This window comes from Sebastes umbrosus, chromosome 2 (genome assembly GCF_015220745.1).
Source record: "Sebastes umbrosus isolate fSebUmb1 chromosome 2, fSebUmb1.pri, whole genome shotgun sequence".
NCBI lineage: Eukaryota > Metazoa > Chordata > Actinopteri > Perciformes > Sebastidae > Sebastes > Sebastes umbrosus.
Window position 1 is genome coordinate 16,442,457 of NC_051270.1, and position 19,109 is coordinate 16,461,565.

Consider the following 19,109-nt stretch of genomic DNA (forward strand, 5'->3'; position numbering starts at 1 on the left):
TGAAAAATCAATTGCTAACAAATTGTTTAATTTGTATTTGCAATATTAATAGTTTATATAATAAAAGTTTGAGACTTGACATCCGTGTATCGATACAACATTGCCACGCAAAATATCGCGATACTGTGCTTTATCGATTTTTCCCCCACCCCTAATATCTGTGAAACTTGAATGCAAAGTTTCATCACAAGGATTATTTGATCTTGTATATCCTAGCATAGTGTTTTATGCCACATTTATTTTCCACTATATTTTTTTACAGTACGAAAATTGAGGGCAGCATTCCTGTAAAAAAGCAAATTAAAACTGTGGTTTTGAAAGAAGAGCCAAAGACAGCTTGTCGCAGTTTAATATTGTTTTACTCTATGGTGAACAGAGATGTCAGTACTTAACAGCAGCAGCTCAAAATTAAAGACACACAAAATGTACTAATTCCATGTTCAAGGCGTGAACTTCACAATATTGATGCATGAGGACATAAAAGTGTTACAAATATCCATTTAAACAAGTAAAGTGAAATAGTTTACTCATGCAGTTTAATGATTTGCGTGTGATTTGCGTGTGTGTGTGTGTACAGGAGTGAGGAACACACTCTGAGATATTTAGCTTAACAGACGACTGTTCCTCAGACTGGTCGTGGTGATCTAGCTGAAGATGAAATGCTGTTCTTTTCTGCTGAGTTAGTGAAACACAGACGTGCCATCAGCTGTGCAGAGACCTTAGTTACCACACACAGTCAACACAAACACACAGAGGGCCGGTATCTCCATCAAAACTATGCAGCAGTAATTTAGTTTTGCTCCCGCGTCCCTTAAGGGAACATCAAGGCGAGTTTGAAATTAACAAACTGGCAGTAACAAGCGTGCCCTCGCTCAAGGACACCAGTCTGACAAGGGCACTTCTAAAACATTCACAGCCACATTCACAGCTATTGTCACCCACGGAGGGAGGGTGAGGTTGTGAAAAGAGAGCTTGTGTGGAGTGATTGTAAGGGACAGTATGGCCCTGAGCTACACACACACACACACACACACACAAACACACACACAGGGTTTTATTAAACTCATAAATCACGATGACGACAGACGGCGTCTCAGAGAGGAGACTGTCTGAACGGGAAGGTTAGTGAAATGAAAGCGCTGGGGAGACACACACACATACATATACACACACACACACAAACACACACACACTTCTGTGACGCTCAAACAAAACAAAAATTGTGCACTTTGGCAGGTTATCCACGCAAACCATGTGCTAAAAACTCAGCTGTGACGGGCAGAATTTTTGTTTCAGTCTGCTTTATAACGCGTCTAGTTTTAAAGGTGAACATGCAAATTAAGTTTAAACTGCTGAAACTACTATAAATATATTATTGTCATACCACACACTTGTGATTTCCATAAATTAAAGCATCTCAGATCCCAAATTAAATGTCTTCATTTACTCTTAATGTGTTGTTGATGACATTTGTGAAGTTAATGGTGCTGGAACAATGTCATGTTGTTCTATACAATGTGTTAAAACATAGCATGTAGAAGAAGAAAAAGGTAAACTGATGCTATACTGTCCAGCTTTGTAATAATAACAGATTTAGAGCTGCAACAATTAATCGATTAATTGATGAGTTGTTAACTTTTAAATTAATCGGTTATTATTTTGATAATCGATTAAACTATATACGTAAAAGTATTTTTTTAAGAAAAAAAAGTCAAAATTCTCTGATTCCAGCCTCTTAAATGTGAATATTTTCTTGTTTCTTTACTCCTCTATGACAGTAAACTGAATATCTTTAATTTGTGGGGGGGAAAAAAGATATTTGAGGACGTCATCTTGGGCTTTGGGAAACATTGATCAACATTTTTCACCATTTTCTGACATTTTATAGACCAAACAACTCATCGATTAATAGAGAAAGTAATCTACAGATAAATCGACAATGAAAATAATCATTAGTTTCAGCCCTACAGATTTGAACGATCTTCTTCTTCTGCTGAATGTGTGCTCTGTTCTATTCTTCAGACTGAATTTGTCAAAATGGACAAAATGACAGCACAACTTTATTTCATCCCTGTCAGTTTACCTCTTAATCTTCCGAGAAAATAAAGGAAACATGTCCAGTTTTGAGAGGTTTTAGTGAACACAGTTCATTAAATTGCATGAACATTGAGGCTCTGACATGGTCAATGTTGTTGATCATGGGTCAGCACTGTAAAATATAATATTACAACATAATTTCAGCAGCATTTCTAACATACACAATGTAAGACAATGATGTAAAGGGCAGTTTAAAACAAACAGATATGTATTCCTTTTAGCTCACTATAATCTGGCTGTAATATAATGTAAACATAGCCAGAGAGGAACTGACGGACAGACAGACACGTATGTGCTGAAATACACTTTAAACTTATATATATATATTTATATATAAAATAAACACTAGCAATTTACTCTAATATTAGTCTTAATAGTGCAAGTGCAAATGCAGTTAGGTCCAATAGCATGGTAATATCAATATAGGCATTATATGATTATCAACAATATGTAATGAACAACAGTGTTAAGTATCGACACGCCATAACACACATCAATGCATCCACATTAGGATTTTGTTTTGAATATGTATGTCTACTTTTCATACAGATAATTAGTGTATAAAAATTTACATATTTTGTACAGGCAGTGACCACGTGGTCATCTGTTAATGTTGCAATGATATGCGACTTAAAAGAGGTTATATAGCTGCTGGATTTGGCAAATTATAATTAACTTTTCAGGACATTCTTTCCAAATTTTTACAGTTGTCCCCACAATTATTACAAAAAAAGTACCGTAGATCAAGAGCTGGCCTGGTTTCTTCTCAAACAAACAGCTAGTGGAAATCTCAGAGGTGATAAAGCAGTAAAAAGAAGCAGGTTTAGCTCACAAAATAACTAATTAAGGTTGCTGCCATTTCACGTTTCAGCTGTCATTTTAAGCCTTCACAACTATATCATCATAACCAATATGGACTTTCCAGTTTTCATCTATGTCAGGATTATGTACAGTTTACAATAGATGATGATAATTTAATATGCACTGTGATGCCCATCGATTCAACTGACCCCTCAGTCAGGTCCGTTACATGGCTCCACAGTCTTCACAAGCCTTTGGTCAGAATCCGTTTCGATGAAAACACACAAACAGGCTGATAACCGTCAAACAAGTTAAATAAGGCACTGCAACAGTCATCCAAAACAACAACAAGACACATTAAAATCTGTTTCAGCAGGAGTAAAGTGATGTAGTGTACCAGGTCCTTCTATTGAGTTGAGTGTAGTTATATTGTGATACTGTAAAAAAATAAAATATAAATAATAATTAGTGTGATCTTGCACAGGCACCACTGTGAAAATTTAGCGTTACCTTTTCTAGCTGTGTAAACAGTGAAAAAAGAAGTGTACCAAATTATTTCTCTCCGTTTAGATATCAAGGAAAAGGTCATATACCGTATGTACCACAAAACATTAATTGCTGCGTTGGATGACGTGGCAGACATTTTGGCCTGCCACAGCAGGAAAAGCAAAGGTGTGATAGATAAAAACGACGTCATGGCTCACTGGGACACTTCATGGAAACGAACCATCACTAATGTAATTTGTTTCACCTGAGCTTTTCCTGCTATAAGGAGTCAAAATGTCTGCAGTGAAAGGTCAATACACTGCATGTCACATGTTGCACACAACAGTTTCCGGTTTTCTTTTAGCTGCGTTGAGGAGCAGGGAGGCTGATATGCTACTGTTGGTATACGTTAATAATGCAATTGGTGTGGAACTTGTAAAATAAAATTTCAGGTGGCCAGCAGTAGTGAAAAACACGCACCTGCTCACATGAGGATTCAATGTTGCTGCAGGCAAACAACAGTGTGTAACACATCATCACTATTAAGCAATCCTGAAGCCTACATGTGGAAATCAGAGTGTTAGTTTAGCTCTTCGGCATCTTAACTCCACTGTTGCATAGTTGAGTCGTTGAGCCGTCAAACAACAAACCCAGGAAGGTTTTACTGCGTGTTGGAGCCGTGAAATGACTTAACTGCTTGTTGACTGTTGTCTTTTTGTGTCCATTGTGTCTCTGGCTGCAGCAAAGTGGATACACATTAGGGTTCAAGTAGCTGCCAAGGTTCAGGCTAGGGAAACATTTTTAAGGTACGTTTAAGTAAAAATTCACTGAAGGACAGATTGCACATATTGTCACAGACACCCAACATCATCCTTAGTTTTCGAAAGGGGCCTTATCCTTTTGACAAATTTGAAATGCTGAAACAGTTAGTCAATTAAAGGAACAGTGTGTAGCATTTCTATTGGCAGAAATGGAATATAATATTAAGTATGTTTTCTTTAGTGTATAAGCACCTGAAAATAAGAATCATTGAGTTTTCCTAGTTCCTTTTTTACCTTAGAATGATCTGTTTATATCTACATACTGTGAATGTCCTCTCTTCATGGAGCCAGCTGCCATATTGCACCGCTATGTTTCATTAGTAGCCCCTAACAGACAAACCAAACACTGGCTCTAGAGAGGGCCATTCGCGTTTTGCATCAGCCACCGTACCTACACACTGGCCCTTTAATTGTTTGGTCAATCACCAAAAATGTAATTGACAAAAATAGCAAACATCTGCTGGTTTCAGAGTCTCAAATGTACGGATTTTCATCTTTTTTTCCTATTTTTTATATAATTGTAATTTGATCATTTTTGTGATGCGTTATTTAAAAGGTTTCTGATAATGAAAGTAATTGTTAGTTGTTAGTTTTCTCTTCGAAATCAGATGTTTTTTGCGTAATCTTGAATGATATGTGTCAGGTTCTGAACTAAGTCATTTGCACCAGAGTATAAGTCAATAAAAACACTTTAAATATCTGATAAAAGTACAAACTGTGCCTTTGTTAATTCCATTTTGCTTCCATTATCTGTTTAAAGGTCTCTCAAGATAAAGCGTTCCTTAGATGGTGTTTGAAACCCTCATTCTATTACTAGCACTGTGCTTGTTTTTGTTTCATTTTCATTCGCCTGAACCTTGATGATTGAATGATTCAATCTACACATCAGTGGCCTAACACTTGCTTGTGCTTCAACCAAACAGGCAGCAACAATACGCCCTTGACAACACTTGGCCAGACAGACTATTGCATGTTCCTGTAGTTACTGTATGTTTGTTAAGATGTAGAGTGAACGACATCGACACAACGACAACAACATTGGGAGAGAAACTGATTTCCGCACTTCTCCAGGACTAACTTAGCTGGAAAATTGCAATCAGATTTGTGCCAGAAAGTGCAAACAGAGATAGGAGGAGCTCCAGTTGTACCCAGCAGATTTTACAAGTGTGATAAAACTTGAAATCCCTTAACAGATCCAAAATGAAATGCACTCCTGCCCTGGTTGAGATGGCATGCTGTTTGGATGTAACTGCTTCGTCGTGTCAGATAGATTCCACTGACTTAAATTAAGAAAAGGTGTATGGTTTAAATAAAAGTCTTTCAGCGAGTAAAGGAGACTCGTCCTGAGATACAGACTCATTAAAGCATGGTAGTGTCTGATGTGGAGTCCCAAAAGAAGGAGGTCCTTCATCCAGTTACATCATGAACGACACCTCAGAAAGCAACATTCCTCCTCAGCTGCGATACCCAGAACTCATCTCCCACATGTTCCTCTGATTTGGATCAAAAGAAAAGGGTGGTGTCACAGGCTGCTGTCCTGATTGGACGGCTCAGGGGCCAGCTTCCTGTGTCGCGGTGAGGTGGAGGAAGACAGTTTGGTCGGGGAGGGGGAGGCATTGGAAGATGAGTCGCTGCCACCACCATCAGATCCAGACGGGAGGGAGGATAGGAAGGGGACTGGCGGAGCCCTCTTTCTCCCCAGAAAGCCTCCGTCAAGTACTCCCCTCTTCCTCACACCTCCCTCCACCTTCGCCCCCTCTCCCCCTGATCCTGATCCTGATCCTGATCCCTCTCCCTCCTCTGTTTGTGGGTGCACCTTCCGCCTAACGTCGCCTCCGGGAATTGGGCTGTCAGGAGGTTGCCGTGGCGACTCTTGACCGCCTTCTGTCTTCGCCCCGGAGACACCAGCGGTCGTCATACCTCCGATGATTGTGTTAGAGCTCGAACCGGCTGTTCGGCAGGCCCAGAACTCCATAGCTGTGGCTCTCCTCTCGCTGTCCTCAGGCCCAAAGTCACAGAGCGAACGGCGGACGTCGAGGCTTGGGCCCTGTGTGGACGTCTGACCGGTGCTGTCCAGTAAACCTCGACTCAGGCTGAAGTTCTGGAAGTCTCTGTGGAAAGACAGAGGGATGGAGTCAGTTACAGGTGGATAGATGAATAAACAAAATACAGACAAGGACAACTCAGCATTTTCCAAGCATACATGCCATTAGTTTAATCAGATTATTATCAGACTGGCACGCAGGGAGGCTGCATTTCAAAACTAGGTCCTCACTCCTGGTTCTGGAAAAACACAGCGATGCATGTTTTCAATCTCTCCCTGCTCCGTCCACACCTCATTAGCTCTTCATTGACTAAACACACTAGAGACCACTAATCAGGTGTGAGTAGAGATCAGAAAGATGAAAAAAGTGTTAGTGCTCTTCAGGACAAGGAGCACCACTGTAATGGTCAAGCCATCCAAATTACAAAAATGATCCTCTTGAGATATTCGTCTGATATATTTGTCTATATATTTCTTTTTTCTTTCTTTTTCCCCCACTAAGTGACAGCGGTGCATGCAGATGCAGCAGCCAGTAGCTCCCATGAACTTTGCAACATTTTTGTTTTAATTTGTTGTCTTCGCTTTTGTTACTGGAGAACCTATGGCCTATGACAGAGATACACTCATCAACATCGGAGAAGGAAGCGCAGAGAACTGCAGCGGACCTTGAGCCGATCACTGCCCACGACATCTTCTGACTATCCAACCATCCGTCCGCCCTGGGAAGAGTGCAGGGAAAAGAGCTAGGCTGGCCCATCTTGGACCTAGGGCTGATCCAATACCCAACCTGCTCCTGGCTGATATCCGGTCGCAGGAAAGTGGAATGATTGAAATAGGACTCAGCAATGGGAGATCGGAAACTGTTGTGCCCACATCTTTCAGAGACCTGGCTCCATTGTGGCATCCAAGATCACAGAGTGCAGGACTCCGGTGGGGGAACGAGGGGAGGCGGACTATATGTTTGCATCGCATCAGTGATGCTTGGTGCGCAAACGTGCTGCAGTTTACATTCCTCCTGATGTAAATTTAAAAAAATGCACTACAGGAATGCACTACTGGGTTCTTTTGTTTTTCTTATGTAGCATAAAGGGACGACAACTGTATTTCCTTGTACAACCATGTGTTGTACAATGATAATAAAATAAAACTTGAACCTTGAACCTATTGAAAACAGTTGAAATCTCAAAACCTACACTAATAAAACCAAATTGATCTGCATGGCTTGACACCACTAGTGATCAGTGAGGAAATGTGTGTTGTTGTTTTTTTTTATGGGTGAAACAGCGACCCTCTATGTATCTGCGCAGTGAGACAGATAGATTATTAGAGAGATTATTTCACCTGTAGCTGTGGAAGGACTCGGTTCGTCGAGCGCGGGCCAGCAGGGGGCTCTCTCTGTAGGGCCGCACTGCTCCGTAAGTAGCCTGGCTCTCAGGAATGGGCTCTTGGGCCTGTAACTGCAGACTGACAGAAGAGAAAAGAGGGAGACAGGTAAGAGATTTCACAACACTTCATACAGTACATACTGGCTGACAACCGTAGTGCAGGGGGTGTTATTAACTGATTGATTGGTTCCTTATTTCATAAGCCTGTCCATGTATATACCTGTTTATCTGTAATGTGTGTGTGTGTGCGTGTGTGTGTGCATGCGTGTGTGCGTACGTGAACTTTCTCTCTAACCTTGAGCAGGACTCTCTGAGGCGTGTGTGGTGCAGCACGGAGGGGGCGGGGCTAATGTTTGGTGTAGCACAGCGGGAGGTGCTCAGGTCGCACTGGTCCAACAGCTGCAGCAGCTCCTCCTCTGAAGGCCCACCCACTTCTGTCAGACACAAAACACACACACACAAAACACAGCATTTTATCGAAAGAAAGTAATAAATACATTTAATCCTAGAAATAGTAGTCTGGTTCTAGTGTTCTTCGTCTTTTTCCCCATGAACACACACAATGTCTCCTTCCACAGTTCTGTCTCTCTCTCTCTCTCAGCCTCCCTTTCTCCTTCTATCTGTCTCTATCTCCTCACCCTCTGTCTTCCTCTCCTCTCCTTTGTTAGCGTTGTCCATCGCAGTGGTCAGGTCCCACATTTGGATGCTGCCGTTGCCGTGTCCGGTGAACAGATAGCGCCGAGGTCGCGACCCCATCCGGCTCGAACCCTCACACTCCCGCACCATGAAGCAAGAGATGGTGGTCACATCCACTGACTGCACCTCACAGATCCTGACAAACACACGCATACGTTAACATGTACAGTAGCAAAGGTCAGAAAGAAGTACTAAAAACGTACAGATAAGTTGAATAACAATGGGAAAGAAAGAAACTTTAAAAGTCGGAGGAGCAAAGGTGAAAGAGAAAAGACAGACGGAGAACATTTTACCTCTTTCCAGTAGATGAGAGCCTCACAAACAGTTTATTGGTGATGGGGATCACCTTCTGTATGAAAACCTGCTGATCGTCTCTCTCTCCAAATGGACCTGAGAGCAGAAGACACAATCACTCTCTGCCTTTACGCCACCCCGCCATCTTACATCTGGATTCAGCAAGTCCACCTCTTGTTAAGTAAGTGATGGGTCTACTTTTGTGTCTCTTTACGGCAATTCACCAGCTCTTTGATGAATTTACAATTATAAAACTGGTAGCAGTTTAATTCATGTTCCCAGTATTTAGTGTGTCTCACAGCTGGTAGCACACATATTCAAATCTGCACATAGTGTACGTGCTATCTACTAAATTTGAATGTGAAGATAAGATCCACGCATTACTATTAATGCCAATCCCAAACCTGCACCTCGTCTCTCTCTTCCATCTTATAAATGCATCTATCCTTCCCTCCCAGTAATCAATCTTGCCTTCTACTGTTTCCTTCTGATCTTTTCTTCTGAACTCTCTCTCACCAATATCATTCCCAGAGCCGTAGCTCCCGTGGCTCTCCGTTTCCTCCAGGGACAGTATTTTGAAGGACGCCAGAGGGGTGGAGCCTGGCTGGGTGGAGATCATCCCTCTAAACCGGGTCACCGTCCACGTCCGAACGTGGTTGTTGTCCGCACACACTGACAGAAGAACAACACAAGATTTCAATCACAGGTAATACACCCAGGTGCGTAACAGAGAACACGATGAACAAGAGATGATTGATGTTGTCTTGGATATTATCAACAGAGAAACTGCTCATCTAACCCTCCTATCTGTTATAACTTCCTCACCTGATACCAGATGTTTCTCAGACAGCATGATCTTTGTCACCGGGCTCCTGTGCACAGTGAATGTCTGAAAGAGCTGGGGGCCCGATCCCACCGTCTCCGGGTGTTGCACGATCACTCTCACTGCACCGCTGCTCGTCCCGTAGGCTATCTCTATCCAGTTCCCGCTCACACCTACAGTAAGAGAGCAGAGAGAGGGAAGACAGAAAGACACAACACATTTTAGTAACGGATTTATGTTACACCAAAGCTGAAACAATGTGAAAAGGAAAAAACAGACAAGTATATGCAGGGATAACATATTTTAAGTTTACTTTCTTCTTTGTTTTTAGAAGATAAGAACTGGTGTACTGACTGGTTTTAGGTGTGAGGTAGACAGACAGTGCAGTGATGGCATCATTTGAAGGGTCGTGATAAAGCTCTGTCACTAGAAGATCATTGTCCTTCATCCTCAGTGGAAACTTTTGCATGTCTGAAAAGAGGAAGACAAAATGTTAACGTGTTGAGGTTTGACGGCAGTTTATGAAATCTAGATCCGGTTACTCAGAATCCTTTAGATAAAAATTAGTTGGTGAAAAAAATCACCATGGTGTTTCTTAGAAGCATTTTATGAAGTCAAAGTCACATCACTAACTTCACAAAGACCCCCTTCACACCTGGCATTAAATGCCTTTTGGGTGATCGGATTTCAATCGGATAGTGCTTGACCACATGAAAATACAGGTGTAAATGCACCTAAAATGCACTGATGATGGATTGTGATGGTGAGGTGGTCATGGACGCATTGTGACCACATTGAACACAAGTGTAAATGCAATTGTCTTTTTAATCCACATACAAGAACTACGTGGGCGGAACCATGTAATGCTAGGGCTGTCTCGAGTACCATTTTTTGGGCTGCGGAGCTTCAGTTTCCGGTTAAATCATATCTGGTACTATCTGGATCCGAGATGCATTTTAATGCCAGCTGTAAAGGGGGTCAAACATCCAATAAACTGAGTGGCAGACAGAAGGAAACCCTGTGTGTGCACACATATTTTGTGTGTGTGTGTGTGTGTGTATAAGCATGCGTGTACCTATGTAGTAGATGGACCCATTGTTGCAGCCCAGTAGGAGGAAGGATCCTGCTGTGTCACAACTGGTTATAGGAACCACATCTTGAACCTTGAACATATACACACAACAAGGTGAACTCACGATCAGTGCAGTTTTATTCTGTGAAGTCACTGTCGCTCAATAGAAAGCACACATACTGTACATTCAATGAATGGTTGGATACTCATTAAGGCCATTCACTCACTTAGTAAAACACAAACGAGGAGGAGAATCACTCAGCACTCTTGACTATCTCTCTACATCTCACCCATACACACACACACACACACACACACACACACCCTCCTACCTGCCAGTGCTGTGTGACGGCATTCCACACCCCGACCTTCCCTGTATGGCTTGTAGCCACCAGCTGGTTTCCGATGAAGAAGAGATCGTCCACAGGTACACCGAGACTGAACACACCTGGGGTGGTAGGGAGGGACAGGAGTTGAAAGTGGATGGAGAGTGAAGACTGAGTCACTGAGATGGCAGGAGGTCAAAGGGGGTCACAAATCAGCAAGGTGGTCCACACACAAGACACCAACATGCAGTAACTCTTTGTTTACCTATCTCGTTTCCACTGCCTCCATCTTGGATGCTCCAGAGGATGATGTTGCTTTCAGAGGCGGCGGCCACCATCTTATCCTTGTCTCCATGCGGGCCACCCACCACCTTGGCGTTAAGCGCGACGCGTTCAATAGTCCAGTCAAGGTAGGGGGAGGAAAACACCTGCTGCCATCCAGACGATTCTTTTATCCTGTAGTCAGATCACACACAGACAAACATTTAGCTCTGCTTTTATGCTTACCCAAAGGGTTAGCTATAATACAGTGTTTTATACTTTTATACAAAGGACCCCCCTCATAATCATAACACAGATAATGTGTAAAACATTATAACAAAATATAAATATAATGCTTACTACCATTTGTACTCTTAGATGCCTTCGGAACTGAATCATGTTAAGATAAAATAAGATTAGTAATAATTATTATTAATAATAACTAGATAATCCTTTATTAGTCCACTTATTAATACCACTTATATACCTTTAAACAGAGGATCATTTTATTCAAATTGCATTTGGACTCAACTTGACAGCATTTATAGTCTACATTTCAAGTAATTGATCTTAAAAGCTTTCATAAAATGTATTAAATAATTTAAATTTATCAGTCTGAAGCTGACTTTCAGTAGGTGATTCAACTTAAGAGATAATGAACGTATTGCTGTTGTGTCACAATCATAGTTTCTATTGGCCCCAAGCTAACGTAGGTGGGAGTATATGGACACAATATACTTGTTTTATTGGCGCAAATGGTCCCCATCTGTAGATATGCACTTTTTAATGACACAACACAATTTTATAATTTAGAGCAAATTATTTCACAGACCTCCTGACAGAATGACCCCACTATGAGAATCACTGCTTTAAATGACAAGGACAGTTATGAACTAATAGATCTGTTTTGAAAAAAGTCAGCTTTCATTACCACCTTTTATTACATGCTTAAACAATAAGCATAAGCAGCTTGTAAAACAACCGAAATAAACCAAATGGCATTTTGTTCTCAACTTGTCTGCTTGTTTTAATGAAGATAAATAGTTCACTAATTTGACCGAACATGTATAGAGACAAAGATGACAGCTGGCACAGACATTTAGTGAGAAATGTGAGACACAACAGATAATGACTCCTTCTTCCCATCATAAATAATTTAATGTCTCCCCCCTCATGAAGTATAGAGTGGATGGGAAATGTTTCAACCGACCGTGCTGTCGCAGAATTACCTGTAGCAGATGACAAAGTGTGCGTACGCTGCTACAATCCAGTTGTGGTGTCCCGCTATAATCAGCACCTTCCTGGGGTCAACCACAGGACCTGCACACACACACACAAAATACAAATAAACACACTAGTTTCATAGCCTGATAATCTGACTACATGTCCATTTTGTTTTCACTTCCTTATTCATTATCGGAACTGCTGAATAAAATGGTAACGTGGGCGGCAATTCAAAGGTCGAGAACCAGGCAGGGATCATTGACGTTTACTTCAAATTATTGCATGATATAAAACAGCCATCCCTAATCCTTCTGCATCAGTCCAGAGCAAAGTTACACTCTTTGTTTACTGAAGCTAACTATATTCTCTGATGTCATCCTCAAAAGAGAGTAGGCCGATGGGAAACTAGGCTGCGCACTAAAAGGATGTGTCAGGTCACATTAGCTCCAGCATTAATGCACACTCACAGAAACACACGCACATGTGGAGGAGCATAAACTGTACGTATAGTACACTCTCTTACTGGCACACACATACAGATGTGACACACATGTAGAAACAGACATAAACAGTATGAATGCTAGAGCACATGCAGTATGCACGCAGTCTGTGAGTGGCAGGCAGAAGGCAGACAGTGTCAAAATAAGAGTCATTGCTGCTTGCTTTTTTATGCTAAGATGCTGAGATGGATTTCTGGCACAGCTGTAATCGTATATACAATCTACAGATTAACACCATTATTTATCTTTTACATTCAGACACACTTCATAAGGCTGGCCCAGGTAACTCACCCAGTTTGTGGTTGTCGTCTGTTCCAGGTGAGCCAGAGAGGGACGGGTGAGGAGGGGGACCAATCCGGGTGAAGCCCTCGGCTCCGCTTGGACCCGGCCGCTCGTCAGAGGAGGGGCCAGAGACTGCGGAGGCAGGAATTGGCTTACGGGCAGGGATGGCTGTCAAGGAAACATACACCGACATTTATAAATATGGAGAAATGTGCGCAGATTTGTATTTTTTATAGTATTCTGTGACTTAAAAACAGATTGTTGACTTCCTTTTTTGGAACATATGTTGAATATTCTGTTCACAGTTATTTGGTTTACTCTGTATTCAGCTGCTTCTTTACCTGGGGGCGGCAGGTAACCATGGAAGAGAACGCTACCACACGATGAGCGGTCCAGTTCCTCACACAGCAGCAGGCGCCGTACTGCACACATAGGTACAAACACACACACACACACAAAACTGCAATGAGCCCAGGATGACCAGAGTAACATGATAGATATTTTTCAAGATGAAGTGACTACTCATTTAATTACAGTAAAACATAAACAAAAAAATAACAATTAGAAGAATGTAGTGGATGATTGTATTTACTGATGCTAGTACATAGTATGTTAGAATACTCTATTTCTTAATTCTATATTTACTCTATTCATTTTGACAAAGTTATTGTTAAGTTATATAGTCCATGACTGATTAGATCCTGTCTTTGAGTTGAAGCAATCCACTGTAATTTAAATTCTATGTAATTTATCTTTGCATTGTATCATGCTGTGTGTGTTGCTGTGCATGTTATGACTGTAAGCAGGTGATCAGCTTTCACAAAGGCAACCTTCCCATTCAAATACAGACAATGCAGGGAAGTTACAAACAGTGAAACAGGAAGTAAAACATTAGAGATTATGGAACTAACAGCAATGAGGTTTTGACGTTGGTCAAGTTGTTACAGGACAACATTTCCCTTTAATGACAGTTCACTTGTACTATAGCTGTTCAAACTGTACCCAGAAAGCCCACGCACTCAGCTGGTATGCAGTACCTGGTGATGTTATAAACACGTAGTGACTGCTCTTGTGACAAAAATGTATTGGCTACAGGACAAACTTGATAACAGGCAAGTACATTATTCCTCCAAAAACTCTGTAAAGCTACACACCTAAAGGAGTTATCCCGTAAAACTCTGCTTCATGTCGCAGGACGCTGATATTGACACCCCTACAGAGAAAAACAAAAAAGCAGTATTCAGTAAGACTCTGGTTACAACTCAACCTAATGTCTTCCTATTGTCTGAATGGTGTCAGGACTCCTTACCGCAGGTCCAATTCTTTGGTTCGGAGGAAATTCAAAATTGGTGCGAAAGCTGTGGGGTCTCTGTCAATAAATATCTGGAAGAGGAGGAACATATATTATGAAAGTTATAACATTATTATAAGGTAATTGTTTGCAAGCACAATGGGCTGTTTCACTACTTTCTGACATTGAAAGGCATTGAAGAATACTTGAGACATAGGTCTCAAATGGTATAATGTCATATCTTAGGTCTTCTTGTGCCCAACAGAACAAATGTCATGTCCTATCTGCTGGAAGCTTTTAGCTAATTTTCAGATGTGGCCTGCAGATGCTGTCCTAGTTTTCAATAAGAAGCAACAAAGGCTATACTCACGGCTCCGGTTTCATCCCGAAGAGTGGATATCCTTCCACTCAGCAAACTGGAAAACACACAAACACACGCACAGTGCTCCAGTTAACCCAAGGACTTCTCCCTTTCCACTTACATGCAGTGTTTCCAATACCTGAAGTAAACATTCTGCACAGTGACTCTGACCTGTTGACCCTGAACATAGAGATTAGTGCAGCTGCATCAGCATGTGCTGTAAGTGTGTATGAAGAATGACTTTATATTGACTGAACACTGCAGAGAGACTGACAGGCAGGCAGACAGACAGACAGGTGCGCTGGCAGACAGACCCGACAGGCATTTAGCACTACTTGGTCAGCTGTTGTCAAACCGTGAGCTCAGTCCAGTGTTTGAGTGTGTTCCGACTGTGGTATTTGCCCAACCCCAGTCAGCTGTCTAACTGTAACAGTGGGTTCCCATCACACCTAAATAACTCACTAGATTCATGTGAAAACACACATGTATAACGAAACATAGTCCATATATTTTAATGACAGTTTCAAAAACCCCCCCACGAGACTTTTGCCTCACTAAAATAAACAAAAGTCACAACATTTATAAAAGTAACGCAGCCAATCATAGCAGACTGTAATCCCCTGATATTTTCCATCACCAGAATGGTATAAGTATGAAGCAAGACAGAGACAAGATAATGGAACACTACAACATTAATTATGTAATACAAATTTTGTTTCACCGGGTTGCAACTAGGGATGCACCGATCTGACTTTTTCAGTCTGGATACCAATAGTGATACCAGTGTTTAATTAATAAGCTGTATGCCTCACTGTGTGGAAGTGACTGGGATCATTCTTTTATGTGTAAGGCAACATCAGGCTTTACTTAAATATTGCTTTCCTAACAAATAAATACATAGATATACATTCACTGAATTGTTATTATTATTAGGATAATACATTGTACATCAGCAACTTCAAAATCTTCAAAATTAACAGGAATTACATTTGAAATGTAAACCTTTTTAATGGCGCAACAAATTGGTAAAAACGTATAAAATGTGTATAGTATATATAGAATTGAAATGAATATATCGGCTCCATTGTCACCGATACCCGATCCAGCTATTTGAGTCAATATCGGCCCAATATTCGATCCAGTATCGATGCATTCCTAGTTGCAACAGCACCTGTTTTTTTTGCCTGTTTCTGGTAGATCCTACATGCTGTAGCAATAGTACTAGTAGGGGGTGTCTAGACATGTTAAATGTACTCCATTTGAGCCCCATGTTAGTCAGGTTATTAAATATGTACAGTATGTGTTAAAGCACTTACACATTCACTTCCATTTTTTGCCATACATAGCCAAATGTTCCTCATAATGTATACTCTAATAGAGAGAGGAGGATGATGGCAAAGCTGTCATCCATGATGGAGAATGACTCCCACCCCATGCAGGACACCATCTCAGCACTGGAGAGCTCCTTCAGTGACAGGCTGCTCCACCCAAAGTGTGTGAAGGAGCGCTATCGAAGGTCCCTCCTTCCTGCAGCTGTCAGACTCCACAACCAGCACTGCTCCCAGTAGAACACATACACACCAAAAACTGACAATAACCTGATATTTTCAGGTGGAATTTCATTCATTGTCACTGTGCAATATCATTTTCCACTTGTGCAATTTTGTTAATAGTCTGTTTATTGTCAATACTGTATATACTGCTCCTATTTTTATACTTCCTTCTATTTAAATAGTTCATATTTTGTTACACTTTGTTTAGCTCTTTTTTTACTGTGTTAGCTGATGCATCTTGTTTTTTGCACTATCCCCACTGCGGGACTAATAAAGGAATATCTTGATATTTTAAGACTGCGCTTAATACTTAAATTGATTCTTCAAATATTGCACAAACCAAGTCCATTTCTATTTCATGCATCATCTTTCTTTTTTTAAGAGTGTCCAAATGCTGAGATTAAAGGTCCCATATTGTAAAAAGTGAGATTTTCATGTCTTTTATATTATAAAACAGGTTTAAGTGCTTTATAAATGCTGTTAATCTATCAAAACGCTCAATATACGGAGAAACACACACAGCCCGTATTCAGAAATTGTGCGTTTGAAACAAGCCGTTAGGATTTTTGTCCATTTGTGATGTCACAAATATACAATATTTAGACCACTGCACAGTTTTAAACGTAAACATTATAAATGTGTCCCAGTTTATTTCCTGTTGCAATGTATGTAAATAAAATCAGCTGACAGGAAGTAAACATGGACCCAAACTGTTGCCTAGCAACGCAATTCCGTTGAAATGCACTAAAACGGAGCGTTTCAGACAGAGGGTGAATACAGGCATATTCAAACACAGCATGAGGAAAATAAAGTTTTTTTTAAACATTAAAGTATGTAAACATGTTCTAGTAGAAATCCAAAATACAAGTAAGAACCTGAAAATGAGCATGATATGGGACCTTTAATACTGCACTTAATACTTCAATTGATTCTTCAAATATTGCAGTCCATTTCTATTTCATGCATCATTTTTTTTTTTTTTTTTTAAGAGAGTCCAAATGCTGACATTAACATTTAAAACCCACCTTGAGAAGAAGGAGTCTGGGATCCACATCAGAGTCTGTCTGGAGGTGCTGAACCTAAAGTATAAAGACACAATAGCACATCTATTACAAAACACTGTGTGGGTCAGAGCAGTAACAGTGTGTTCATCAATGTATCATCAAGAAACCCCAGGTGTGTGTGTGTGAGAGAGAGAGAAAGAGGGAGAGAGTGAGTGAGAAAGTGAATAAGAAGAAGAGTAGTTAATGATAAAGTACACAACCTTGTTATCTACTTCAGCTACATCCATGGCTGCTTGGCCATGCAGATATCATCAATGATGACCATCAGCATCATCTGTCGGGCTTGTCCTGTTCACGGAGCTTACCTTGTCCCACCGACGTTTAACTGGATGATCTCTCCCATCCCAGGCGGTTCGTTGTTACCATTCGTAGCCATGATGACCGAGGCTGTTGTACGAGAGCTAGGTTGCTATCGCTCCTCTCTCCTCAGCTGTTGTCCTGACTACCTCCTCAGCCTCTCAACGTCTCCTTCGTCCATTAAACAGTCCTTATAAACGCACAGTGTCGGTGTCGTTAAGCCTCCGCATAGTGTTGCGAAGAAGAGAGAAACAGGGGCCTTCTTCTTTTTTTACTATCCAAAAGGCAGCTGCTCACACAAGAATCCCTTTATTTTCCTCCAGCGAGCTTGTGTTTGCATCACTGTGCCCTGCTGCATGTAAAATCGTGGATAACAATCTTCCTGCGCAGAATATTAGCAACGTGAAACAGCTGTACAAACCGTGTACAAGCGAGGCGAGAGGGCTCACCTCTAGACACTTCCGGTTTCGCTTTTAAACGACGTAGATTGGAAACCCTAAATTATTATTATATATTTATTTTTTTTATGAAAATGTTTATTTAATATAGTCATACAGAATTACATGTATGGGTTTTAATGACTTGACTTGAAAAAAATACAACATCTACTTGGAGAATGCAACATCTACTTGGAGAAAACAATACAACATCTAATTGGAGAATACAACATCTACTTGGAGAAAAAAATACAACATCTACTTGGAGAATACAACATCTACTTGGAGAAAACAATACAACATCTACTTGGAGAAAACAACATCTACTTGGAGAAAAAAATACAACATCTAATTGGAGAATACAACATCTACTTGGAGAAAAAAATACAACATCTAATTGTAGAATACAACATCTACTTGGAGAATACAACATCTACTTGGAGAAAACAACATCTACTTGGAGAATACAACATCTACTTGGAGAATACAACATCTACTTGGAGAAAACAACATCTACTTGGAGAAAACAACATCTACTTGGAGAAAACAACATCTACTTGGAGAAAACAACATCTACTTGGAGAATACAACATCTACTTGGAGAAAACAACATCTACTTGGAGAATACAACATCTACTTGGAGAAAACAACATCTACTTGGAGAATACAACATCTACTTGGAGAAAACAACATCTACTTGGAGAATACAACATCTACTTGGAGAAAAAAATACAACATCTAATTGTAGAGTACAACATCTACTTGGAGAATACAACATCTAATTGGAGAATACAACATCTACTTGGAGAAAACAACATCTACTTGGAGAATACAACATCTACTTGGAGAATACAACATCTAATTGGAGAATACAACATCTACTTGGAGAAAACAACATCTACTTGGAGAAAGAAAATACAACATTTACTTGGAGAAAGAAAATGCAACATCTACTTGGAGAAAATAGTGTCATCGCCATAGAAGCTGCAGGATA

General features: G+C 40.6%; 1 protein-coding gene across 3 annotated transcripts; it reads right to left on the reverse strand.

Moving 5' to 3' along the window:
• Positions 1-1,051: 1,051 nt before the first annotated feature.
• kctd3 (potassium channel tetramerization domain containing 3) lies at positions 1,052-18,094 on the reverse strand. 3 transcript variants are annotated; one of them, XR_005204399.1, is made up of 20 exons: positions 17,687-18,094; positions 17,343-17,396; positions 14,774-14,819; positions 14,422-14,495; positions 14,267-14,325; positions 13,454-13,534; positions 13,122-13,280; positions 12,336-12,426; positions 11,111-11,301; positions 10,852-10,967; positions 10,523-10,610; positions 9,802-9,918; positions 9,450-9,620; positions 9,141-9,296; positions 8,624-8,720; positions 8,273-8,466; positions 7,930-8,068; positions 7,591-7,713; positions 3,509-6,316; positions 1,052-1,062 (listed from the first exon to the last, which is right to left on the reverse strand). XR_005204399.1 is itself a non-coding variant. In XM_037752747.1 (19 exons), exons 1-19 carry the CDS (start codon positions 17,755-17,757, stop codon positions 5,728-5,730), a joined length of 2,616 nt encoding a protein of 871 aa, XP_037608675.1. In that variant the 5' UTR covers positions 17,758-18,094; the 3' UTR covers positions 2,119-5,727. The 3 variants fall into 3 exon arrangements, 2 of the variants coding, with proteins under 2 accessions (XP_037608675.1, XP_037608686.1); XM_037752747.1 differs by lacking the exon at positions 1,052-1,062 and having other exon boundaries at positions 2,119-6,316; XM_037752758.1 differs by lacking the exon at positions 1,052-1,062 and having other exon boundaries at positions 2,119-6,316; positions 17,582-18,094.
• Between the last annotated feature and the right edge of the window lie 1,015 nt (positions 18,095-19,109).